The 12,569-nt window shown below is 45.3% G+C and overlaps 1 protein-coding gene across 2 annotated transcripts in view; it reads left to right on the top strand.

Moving 5' to 3' along the window:
• The window catches only part of LOC121282188 (E3 ubiquitin-protein ligase RNF128), a 164,324-nt gene that overhangs the window by 106,710 nt on the left and 45,045 nt on the right, over positions 1-12,569 (top strand). For both annotated transcript variants that reach the window (XM_041195754.1, XM_041195753.1), the window contains exon 2: positions 4,895-5,142. In XM_041195754.1, coding sequence (XP_041051688.1) covers positions 4,895-5,142 — 248 coding nt within the window. The remainder of the gene's footprint in view (positions 1-4,894; positions 5,143-12,569) is intronic.

Genomic DNA, 12,569 nt, shown 5'->3' with positions numbered 1-12,569 from the left:
CACATCTTCCCTTCACCCCCCTTATCGGCATTCCGTAGGGATCGCTCCCTCCGGGACACCCTGATCCACTCCTCCATCACCCCCTACTCCTCAACCCCCTCCTATGGCACAACCCCTTGCCCACGCAAAAGATGCAACACCTGCCCCTTCACTTCCTCTCTCCTCACCGTCCAAGGACCCAAACACTCCTTTCAAGTGAAGCAGCATTTCACTTGCATTTCCCCCAACTTAGTCTACTGCATTCGTTGCTCCCAATGTGGTCTCCTCTACATTGGAGAGACCAAACGTAAACTGGGCGACCGCTTTGCAGAACACCTGCGGTCTGTCCGCAAGAATGACCCAAACCTCCCTGTCGCTTGCCATTTTAACACTCCACCCTGCTCTCTTGCCCACATGTCTGTCCTTGGCTTGCTGCATTGTTCCAGTGAAGCCCAACGCAAACTGGAGGAACAACACCTCATCTTCCGACTAGGGACTTTACAGCCTTCCGGACTGAATATTGAATTCAACAACTTTAGGTCGTGAGTCCCCTCCCCCATCCCCACCCCCTTTCTGTTTCCCCCTTTTTTTTTTTTCCCAATAAATTATAAAGATTTTCCTTTTCCCACCTATTTCCATTATATAAAATAAAAAAAAAAACCCACTAGAGCTATACCTTGAGTGCCCTACCATCCATTCTTAATTAGCACATTCGTTTAGATAATATCACCAACTTTAACTTTAACACCTATGTGTTCTATTGTACTATTGTTGTTGACATCTTTTGATGATCTGCTTCTATCACTGCTTGTTTGTCGCTACAACCACACCAACCCCCTCCACCTCTCTGTCTCTCTATCTCTCCGCCCCCCACACACACACCTTAAACCAGCTTATATTTCAGCTCTTTCCTGGACTCGAACTCAAGTCCTGTCGAAGGGTCATGAGGACTCGAAACGTCAACTCTATCACTGCTTGTTTGTCGCTACAACCACACCAACCCCCTCCACCTCTCTGTCTCTCTATCTCTCCGCCCCCCACACACACACCTTAAACCAGCTTATATTTCAGCTCTTTCCTGGACTCGAACTCAAGTTCTGTCGAAGGGTCATGAGGACTCGAAACGTCAACTCTTTTCTTCTCCGCCGATGCTGCCAGACCTGCTGAGTTTTTCCAGGTAATTCTGTTTTTGTTTTGGATTTCCAGCATCCGCAGTTTTTTTGTTTTTATCAGTAATATGTTATTTGAGCAAAACTGTGCACATATTGGTGTTAATTTTGTTACAGGTTCATTTATTGATGAGTTATGGCTATCCTCATGTGATTATAATAGTGCTGGGTGCATAGAGATAACACTATCTGTTGGCAGAGTGCTTTGTGTGAAGGGAAGCGGGTAGCCAGGCATTGGATGGGTACATAGTGCAGTCCCTATCAAATTTAGAGCTGCTTTTTCTCTTGGAGGGGTTGGGGGCAGCATGTAACTGTTATTAGTGTCAGGAGCAGGTGATGGTTCCTAATGGAATCACATGAACCTTCTCATTAGCCACACCCCCCCCTTCTTGCATTGTGCAGTTGGCAAGGTGGGTTTTGAACAACATGGGGAGGCATTGGTGTCGTGGTATTGTCACTGGACTAGTACTCCAGAGACCTAGGGTAATTCTCTGGGGACCAGGCTTCGAACACTACCATGGCAATTGGTGAAATTTGAATTCAATTTAAAAAATCTGGAATTAAAAGTCTAATAATGACCATGAAACTGTTGTCGATTGTTGTAAAAACCCATCTGGTTCACTAATATAGGGAAGGAAATCTGCTGTCCATACCTGGCCTGGCCTACATGTGACTTCAGACCCACAGCAATGTGGTTGACTCTTAAATGCCCTCTGAAATGGCCTAGCAAGCCACTCAGTTCTCAAGGGCAATTAGGGATGGGCAATAAATGCTGGCCCAGCCAGTGATGCCCACGAATTTAAAATAAAAAACGGGGCTCCGAGAGAAGGGACTAGACCTTCAGGGACAGGCTGTTATTAAGCGTTGTGATATGCACGTGTGGGAGTAGGGGTGGATCTTTGCCATAGCAAAGGTTGAATCCCATAAACAATTGAAGTTGCACTAATCTGACCATCTGACTCTTTTAAGCTCCCTGGAACAAGCATAACCACCTGTTTGGGCATTCATTTGTTGCTTCACAATAATATTTTTCATTATATCCAGTTTCGGATTGTTAATATGTATTCAGTTCTGTTTGCACGAAATGTTAGTCTTCAAGCTGTTATCAGTGTTATTTGATACATTCAACTACTTGTATTTATATAGCGTCTTGAATGTTATGAGGCATCCCAGCTGCTTCATGGGAGCACTCCAAAACAACATCTGACACCGAGCCTCATGAAGAGATTCCAAGGCCAATGACTGAAAGCTTAGTTAAAGTAGTTAAAGTTTCACAGGGCATCTTGAAAGAGAGAGTTTTTCTTTTTATTTTTTTCATGGGATGTGAGTATTATTGATGAGGTCAGCATTTGTTGACCATCTCAAAAGGTAGCGAGGTGGAGAGGTTAAGGGAGGCAATTCAGTGAGCCAATGTTCAGTCTGTGGCAAAGACTCCCTTGGGAGATGGTGGCAACATGCTTGGGAAGAAAAAGGTGATTTGGGACCTATGGTCCCCAAAGTTCCCCACTGGGATTTGCCTCCTGTCACATCCAGGTTTGCTGTAACCTCATTGGCCAGGTTGATTGCTGTGCTCAGTCAACAGCTTGTGATCACCAATGAATGAAATGAACCTTGGTGGTCTTTCATCTAGAAATTCCTATATTCTATGTGAATGGTGCAAATTTTCTTCCCCAATTCCTGCATTTTGTTACCTTGGACGTGTCAATAGTGCGCTGAAACGTTTTCATGTGAACCAAGTCAGTTAGCTGCTCATGAGGATTATTGTAACTGAACTCAATCTTGTTGCACTTGATGTTCACATGGACACTATTTTCAGAAGGGCTGGTCTATGGATAGCAATTTGAAACACATCGAAACTGATTTTTCAATTTTTTTTCTGCCCTCTCTTCTCTACCCCTCAAGCCTCCATCCTTTTTGAGGATGTTGAGGCCATGAAGTTTCTGTCCCGCCACCTAGCTGAGACATGGAGTCGAGGAATTGTTGTGTGTTCTTCAGACAGTAGTGCTCCCTTACTGAATTATGAGGGAGGCTGATGATCTAGATTTTAATGTTTAACCCCGAAAAGTCATCTTCAGCAAAAGCAAAGACGCACTGTAAAAATGAGAGCTTTCAAAACGCGTGCCTGAATTCCTATGTCAGTATTTCTCCAGTCACCTTCAGTGATGAAGTATATGAATTAAAATGTGCATGGATTCCTACAACTAATGGGATCTTTAATGAAGTGAACAGAAAATTTCCCCCATGTTTCACATCCGGTGAATCAAATGTGCCATGAGTGGGCACAACTCCCCCTATTTAACCCTAGAAATCAGGGCAGAGCTGTAACCTCTAGTATCCCAGTGTGATACTTCATTTCCTACATCAGACATCATTGTAGCCTTCCAAGACTGCCAGTTTAGTGATGAATTGCAGTTTACTGCTAGCGACTTGTGTCTACTGGAGTTCAGGGATGTTTTGTAGGTCGAGGCTATACTGTTTTCAATTTTTTTTTCCTTTTTGTTTAGACTGAGTTTTAAAAACATGCTAAATGTACCCTGAAATAGTCAACAAGTCCTCTACCGAATGAATGTCCTTTAGAGAAGGAAATCTGCCATCCTTACCTGGTCTAGCCTACATGTGACTCCAGATCCACAACAATGCGGCTGACTCTTAGTTGCCCTCCGAAGTGACTTAGCAAGCCACTCAGTTCAAGGGCAATTAAGGATGGGCATCAAATGCTGGCCTTGCCAGCGATGCCCATGTCCCGTGAAAGAATTAAAAATAAAACTAACTAACTGGTGCTGACTCGTGATATGTTTTCAACCAGTCATGGTCACAAGGGAGCTTATGAAGTTTATCTTTTCTTTGCATTGAAAAATGATGACTAAAATAAAAATTCATTTTCTAACTGGTGCAGCTGACTAAATGATGCCACAAAAAAGATTCTACTGATTTTCTTCAGGTAAAAGGAAAGAAAAAAAAAATCCCTTGCACTGTACAGCTGTAAACCTCATACAGGTGGGAAGAGTATCTCATCACCAGGATGTGACAAATCAGCTGGTGTGAAGCCCTTGTGTATTTATCACATTTCCATTACCATAGAAAAGTTACAGCACAGAAGGAGGCTATTCGGCCCATCTTGTCCATGCCAGTCCGAGGACACCCAGGTGCCCTTTCTAATCCCACCTTCCTGCACCCGGCCCATAGCCCTGCAGCTTACAGCACTTCAGGTGCAGATCCAGGTAATTTTTAAAAGAGTTTAGAGTTTCTGCCTTTACCACCAACTTGGGCAGCGAATTCCAGACACCCACTACCCTCTGCTTAAAAAACAAGTTCTTCCTCATGTTTCCCCCCCTACACCTTCTGCCACTTATCTTGAATCTATGTTCCCTGGTTCCAGAACTCTCCATCAAGGGAAACAATTTTATCCTGTCCAGTCTATCTATTCCCCTCATAATTTTGTACATGTCAATCAAGTCACCTCTCAGCCTTCTTTGTTCCAAAGAAAATAACCCCAACCTATCCAATCTCTTCTCGTAGCTACACTTTTCTAACCCTGGCAACATTCTTATAAACCTCCTCTGCACTCTCTCTCCAGAGCTATTACGTCCTTCCTGTAATTACTTGCCATTGTAGAACCTAATATTGCCGTGTGCCTTGTCTTTATAAGAATGTATCCTTGGAATATGTCGCAATCCTCCATTTGTTAAATGCTAATGGTTCAATGTAGAAATGTGCAGCATGCTTATTGTACTTCTGTTTCGCAGGGACTGGTGATACGGTTGCTGTAATGATTGGCAACATCAAAGGCAGTGAAATTTTGGCACTGGTGAGGGATGGTATTTCGGTTTCCATGGTGATTGAAGTTGGGAAGCAGCACGGACCATGGATGAACCAGTACTCCATTTTCTTTGTCTCGGTTTCCTTTTTTGTTGTCACTGCTGCCTCAGTGGGATACTTCATCTTCTACTCTGCAAGAAGATTACGGATTGCGAGGGCTCAGACTAGAAAACAGGTACGTTATTCCGTTCTGTACTTATGAACATTGGAATGTACTGCTGGACAAATCTCCATCTTGCTATTGAGTCTATCAAGACTTTTTTTTTTATAAAAAAGAGCCTTGTAATTGCCTGAGTATTTAACGCACTTGCATCAAATTTCTGTCTACAAAACCTTGACGCCAAACCTTTGCTTAAAATGGGTTAGTGGCTCTGTTCAAATAGGCACTGGTTATAAATGCATAAAACGCTTACAGGATTACACTGTCCACTGTCATTTCCAAACTACTGTTCTGGGTAAGAAGAGCAAGATGGCATTAAACAAGGAAGAATGGTTTTGGAGTGAATTGCAAGGCTGTAACCTAATCAAACCTTCATAAGTTTGAGCAAGGGTTGAGCAATTTAGAAAAGTCACATTTTATTAATACTTTTATAATTCTCAGTATGTTTCACTATTTTCAAGATTTGATCCTTCTCACTAAACTGGCAATCAAAAATAACACAGCATGTGCAAAGTGTTAAACTTTGACAATTTTTTGGAGTTACTTTGCAAAACAATTATAATAGAATGCATAAGTAGCAGCAGTTGGGAGAGTGAACTCTTGCATATTGTTATATGCCTTCAGTAATCTCTTTTAAATCTGGCAAAATATATAATTTGGATTTGATTATGGGCAGAATTTTCTGTTCCTACCACCAGTGGGAATCATGGTAGGAGGCAAAAAAAATCTGTTTCCTGAAGGTGGGATAAACAGTTGGAATCTTGCTCTCCTGACTTTCAGGGCAGGTTAAAAGCAGGTCGAGCTTCCCAACGAACAATGTCGGGAACCCCATTTGCATCCATTAGCATCCGGTGAATGTTCATTAAAAGGTGATTTTGCTGGAATTAAGTTCACCCTCCAGATTAATTCCTCACCAGCAAGAATTTTGAATGGTCAGTTTTACGACTGTGTGTGTGTATATATAAGTGGTGTGCACTTGGCGAGCTTCATCTCTTCCACGACTGAGGCCTGTCGATGTTGCTTTCCCTTCTTTAGGATCTCACATAACTTCACTTGCCAGGGCTGGACAAGGGAGGCAGGTGAAGACAGGAAGTGGGTGGGTGGAAGGATGGAGTGAAGGCTGGACAGGAGAGGCAGGCTGACAGGCGAAGGGCTGGAAGAGTGTCCAGGGAAGGGGGAAAAGGGATGAGTGTGTCTGGGGAAGGGAAAGGGGGTGGGGGAAGTGTCTTGGAGTGTAGGGTCAATAGTGCTGATAGTGGGGTCCTAGGGGACAACTTGATGTACCGATGATAGGAGAGAACTGTCACTGACGGAGTGGGGAGAAGGATGCAGTTGGGTAGCAGGTCCAGGGTGAGAGTCTGGCAGGTGAATGTCTCATCGGGTGAATCATGGCAGCGGACAAGACACAGGTGGCACAGATGACAGGAGGGGCAGGGTCAGGGTGGGAATGGCATGTAACAGATGTTGGCTCTGAGGGGAGGGAAGGCATGTGGAGGTGGGTTGTGATAGGGTCCAGGGTTACAGTGAGAGGTTCAAGGGTGACAGAGGACAGAGGGGTGAGGGAATGGTGATATTGAACAGGTCTATGTTGATTAAGGGAAGTTGGTGGGTGACAGCGGTGGGGGAGGGTAGAACGTGGCCGAGTGAGTTTGAAAGGTGATACACACCATTTTTCCAAACCGACCTTGACCACGCAGTTAGTCAGTCCGTGAAATCCCTCCAGGTGGGAGGAGGGTCTTTTTGGGTGGGTGGAGTTCAAAGTCAGCACAAGGGGCTGACTAAAGGGACGCCCTAATAGTTATGAGGCAACTGGATGTCAAAGATGTCCCAGTTGCGTCGCCCTCTCTATGGTAAAGTCCACAAGGCAGTAGTTTTGTTCCCGATTCATGGGTCTCAACATCAAGATCTTGGCAAGCTTTGGAGCTGTTGTTCATTCTGTACTATTTGTCATCAGCTGCAGTCAGAGGCAGGGATGAAGGGAGAGAGGGAGGTGGACACCTCCCAAGGGGCATGGCCAATGGAGGGCAGCAACCTCACAACTCCAAGCCTCCATCCTCCTGGGTGAATGGTCATGGCTGACGAGGGATCATGTAGTTAGTCTTTCTATGCTGCCAAGGCAACGGTCTCTCTCTATCAAGTTTCAAAGGTAGCGGAAGCAAATGGAAAAGTGTCCACATGAGCCTTCTTGCTCATGGCTCTCAGCATCCTGGTCAAAGAGCAATAGCTCCATATGCATTTGGTATGAACAGGAGGAAGACCCAACTCTGGTCCTCCAGAATGTCCCTTAACCTGGGAGGGGTGAGGTGGGGGGGTTGCCATGTTTAAATGGAGGCCAGGTGAAGAGCTTAGCACTTGCCTGCTGGATTTGAGATGGAGGGAAACCTGTAATGGGCATGCTTACCTAATGTATCACTTCAATTCGGTCACACACCCACTGTGGCATCGATGATGCAGGCAACTCTAGCTTGGTAATAGTTCTCATCCAGATGAGGAGAGGGGCTGTCGACGGTTGGCACAGGGCCATGAAGAGCAAAGGCCTGAGCAGCAACAGCAGCAGGGGCTCTATAAGGTTGAGAGGTTGGTGAACATGGACCACTTCAACGGCGAGCATCGGCCCGACCCATGTATTGCCGGCAATGCTTTTACCTGGAGATGAGCAATGCCGGAGATGCCCTTGTATGTCCTGGGATGTTGTTCCTCTCATTTGCCAGCCTCCCCAGTATAAGCTGCAGCCGCCTGCCCCCAATGCTGGATCATCTGGGCATGTTGGCATGATTACACACTAATGTGTTTCACAACTGAACATAAACAACATGCACCTGGCGAGCTGCACTTTGCTTGGAACTTCAAGGTTTGTTTGCCTACCTTGCTTTGGGCAGGACTCATGGTCATCAGCACCAGGCTGCACCACATCATTTTTACTGGGCGCTCATGGGCAGGTATCTACCTACCAGACCAGCCATAAGGCGAGGGTGGAATTTCAATGCTGCAGGGCTAGGGTTTGCTTGGGGAAGGGGGAGAAGTGGCCTCAGACAAGGGAAGATGCTGCAGGGTGAGGGCTGTACTGGGGAAGGGGGCATACCCAAGGGTTTGTGTGTGTGGGGGCAAATGTTAATCTGTGCAAGTGGCCTCAAGATGGTGTGTGCTGAGGAGGCAGTCTCCAGAGGAGATGAGGCCAGATGGAGATGTGAAGATATGTGGGGGAGTGAGTGGTGATGCCCCTTGAGCTGGCAGTGAGTGAGATGCCTGTGAATGTGTGATGGGCTTGTGTGAGAATGATGAGACGTTGCCTTACCCTGGCGGCATGGATGAGATCATTCATCTGTTTCCTGCACTGGTGGCTGACTTCTCTGTAGTGTTGGCACAGACAGCCTCTGCCACCACCACCCAAGCTGGAGTAGTGACACTGATGGGCCTCCTGTGGCCAGAGCGGGGATAGAAGACATTGCAGCAGACTCCAACAGTTTCCGAAGGTGTCTCAGGGATGCATCACTGAATCAAGAGGCTGCAGTCCTCTTACCTTTCGGGGCCATGTCTCCTGTGCAGCAGTCTTGGTCTGCAAGCACTGAGAGGTGTGCACGCGGCTGCACTTTAAATGTGACATTTTACACATATTTACATTAATCTCCGCTCAGCCACCTCCCAACCTCTCCAATCTATCCTCACAGCTGAAGTTTCTCATCCCTGGAACCAGAAGAAGGCTGAGGGGAGATTTGATAGAGATGTTCAAAATCATGAGGGGGCTGAACAGAGTATTTGGGGGAAAAGCTGTTCCCACTCTTAAAAGGATCAAGAATGAGAGGGCACAGATTTAGTGATTTGCATAAGAAGCAAGTGTGACGTGAGAAAAAGCTTTTTCACACAACAAGTGGTTCGAGTCTGGAATGTACTGCCCAGAAGTGTGGTGGAGGCCAGTTCAATCGAGGCCTTCAAGAGGACATTAATCATCTAATGTGCAAGGGTACTGAGAAAAGGCAGGGCAATGGCACTCGCTCATAATGCTCATTTGGAGAGCAGGTGCAGACATGACGGGCCGAATGGCCTCCTATGCCATTAAGGTTCTGTGGCATCCGGCGTGAGGAAGCGGCGGGTGAATCAGAGGCTGCCCACCAGCAAAACGACGTGTTTCCCAGGAGAGCATGATTTAAGGAGGCAGGATTGGGACGAAACAGCATGAAAAGCCGCCATTGCGGTCGGCTGGTAAAATGTTCTTTTTCACGCCCGCTGCTGCACTTAGTGCACATCTGGGACGATTCTGCCCCTAGAGAATGTCAGCTGTGAGGTAATTTCCTTGGAGAAGTTTCCCTCAACAGACAAGCTTGGAAGGTTGATTATTTTATGTTGGTAGGGTGGGTGGTGTGGGTTCAGTTTGTACATAGCAATCAATTGCAGTTTGTCTTGTGGCAACTAGTGCCACTGCAAGGGCTGATGAGAGAACTACATTAGCTTTACACTGGGCCACTACTGAATTATGCTAATATCAGGGCATCCAAACTGTCCAGATATGTTGCAGGAAGGATATTTGTAATGAAGAATCCTGCGTGATCATACCGGATAGTTTCAGGTCAAATGGACTCACAAAGCATGTACAAAATTCATTACTTCAAATGATTGGGGGCATGATCATAAAATTAGTAATCTGCTGTCAGAAAGCACTTCTTCACACAAAGGGTAGTGGAAATCTGGAACACCCTTTTTGTGGAGTTGGGCACTACCAGGGACACTACATTGCAGCTGGGTTTTTAAGGTTGGCTTAACAAAAAAAAATCTTGAAGACAACACAAAATGGAGGAATGCAAGTGCCGTACCAACAAGACGCCAGCACAAAATGCTGTGTAATGCACACGTTTGCAAGGAATTTTACTTACATTTTTGGGTGTCCACTATTTTTAAAGTTATTTTTGCAACTTCTACTCCAGAGCAGCACCTGCACTGCCTTCATACCAGCATGGAGGTTTGTAATGTAAACTGGGCACATGTTTTGGATACAACTCTGTTTGAAGAGCAGAAAGTATTTGTTCTTTCACTCTTGTGGAGGCGCCTGTAGTCATCCAGTAACCATCCCAAATATGTGGGCATAAGTCGATCAATAAACATTCATTCACGCCATCAATGTAAAACTATTATTTTTTAAAAATCTAAACAGGAGCCTTTCAAAATATCTCTGCTGCAGCTGTATGTTGTCTCACAGCAGTATGACTTGTGGAATCCGTAAATATTTGAGGCATCTTAAACAAAAACAGCTAGCTTTAGAACTTGGCAGCAAAGTACCTGTTTTCAATGCCCACCTCCTGCCCTCTGCCCACCGCTCACCCGACTAGGGCAGACACTCCTGTCACACTTCGTCCTCAATGCCTCCTTGTTTGTAGCCCAACCCATTCCTTATGAGATTGGGTAGATGCAGCTTTCCTAGGTGTTTGTACTTTGAATATCGTAGATTATTGTCTCGAATGGTGGCCCTGATTTGAGTGCCACTGTCTGTGTGTGTGTGTGTGTATGTGTGGTGTGTGTGTGGCATGGAGATTGATTACAACCTGTTGGCTGGCCCTTTGTGCCATTTGAGAGCCCTCAGCAAGACAAGATAATTTATTTATCAGTAGTTCCTGTTGGAATTCTAAATCACACCTCTTACCCTGCCCCATTGGGAATGATCGAAACAGCTTGGTTGTGTTCACAAGAGTGGTTAAGTGTGCCCTACCTCAAGTGAATCAGCAAAACAAATCAAGTCACTAGTGAATAAATATTCAACTCATCTGTTATTTTGCCACAACCATTTCAATTTTAAGTGGCTAAATCGTGTTTTTCTTGGTTGGACTTCCTAGAGAAAATGGATGATTTGAGATAGTTCATGTTCTAGTTTCAGAAATCTTCAGGGATGGTCCATTCATGCTGTACCTTCACTTCTTACTCTTCATTGCTGCTTTGGGAATGATCTGAAGATATTCAGAGGTTGGGTCAGCATGCCAAGGCTGCTGCCTTAATGATTTCATTGCAATGATTGAGGTTTTGTCAGGTCGACCGGGGTGTGAGGGGGCATTTAATCATGTCTACAGGTCAGCGAATCAGTGGAGAACCCCCACTACATGGTAGATCTAGCAGGAATGTGAACCCTAACCTCCTGAACTGACAGTCCCTCACCTTGGTTTAGCTGGAAGTCCAGCTGGCCAACTTTTTCCATTTCAAATGGTGAGTACAATTGAGGCGTTAGAATATTGAAAGTGTCCACCCACCTCCTTTGGAGCAGGTTAGTTACCTGTCCACTGTCCCACCTCCATTTAAAACTGGAAGTAGGTCGGCTGGGGTGGTAATTCAGACTTTAAACCCCTCCCCACTGCCTGACCCAAATCCATCTTTCTTTTTTGGTGGTTAAAATTCTCTCCTCCACATCACAGCTTGCTGTCAGTCGCAACTTTTTGTTTTTCAATTAAATAACCAAAATACTCACTCTGCTCGGCACCTCAATGTCATGACAGCAATTTTCCTGTTTCCCTTCCTTCTCTCTCTAGCTGCACCAAAACGTGAGGTGAAACCTGAGGTATTGATCAGCCAGGGGCCTAACTGAGTGATAGGGGATGTTTGAGGGGCTGAATAGCCTACTCCTATTCCTACTTGAGCTACCCAGGAATTGCTCTGAATGTTTTCTGTTTTGATGTTTGTTGAGGAGAGAAGGGGTGAGGCAATAAATCTCTTTAACCTGAATAAAACTGTTTGTTCAATGCTTACTGATTTCAAATCCCAAACAAGTAGAGTTGTTGAATAATGCAGTGGAGGCCAAAGTAGTAATTTAGCACATAGTAATTATGGTCTCTGGCTGCCTTGTTTGTGTAGTTTTTTTTTCTGTAAGAAGAAGAAGAATAGCTTTCACTGAAAGCTTAGTTGCACTTGAGTTGTGAAATAAAATACGTTGCTTCTTGAATGGCTTTTACACTTGAATGAGGGAACCTCTAGCTTTTAAAACTTGAATTCCATTTCACCTTCCTTTCTCCTATTTGTTTCATCTTCAAACCACCGGTGCTTCTCATTCAATGCATGGAATGTCAAATTTTCAGTTAAGTGATGGAGATTTGTTTTTTTCCACTGTTGGGGATGAGGCAATCTCTTCCCAGGAGGAGTTTGCACAGCTGAGCAACAAAATCCATCACCGTTGCAACTGGGGAGAGCCACTTGTCTGTCACCACTGGGACAAGCACCTGCCATCACCAGGGCGTTCAACAAGTGCTTGTCGCCTGGTTCGCTGCAACGTTGCTTCAGAAAGATCCCAACACGCGTCCCCAGGAGAGAAGGCTCACAGTTTGAAGTTTTGGAAATTCCTCCTTGGCATGAAATGATTCCGGATTGGAACGTTTCTGGGTATTCCACAGGAGGAACAGGAAACCTCAGTGGAAGCAATGACACTGCATGCAGACTGTTGTTTACAAGGCTTTCTGTCATCAGTGTCTCTC

Source organism: Carcharodon carcharias, chromosome 9 (genome assembly GCF_017639515.1).
Source record: "Carcharodon carcharias isolate sCarCar2 chromosome 9, sCarCar2.pri, whole genome shotgun sequence".
Classification (NCBI taxonomy): Eukaryota; Metazoa; Chordata; class Chondrichthyes; order Lamniformes; family Lamnidae; genus Carcharodon; species Carcharodon carcharias.
Note: the sequence above shows the minus strand (reverse complement) of the source record. Positions and strands in the feature narration are given on the sequence as shown.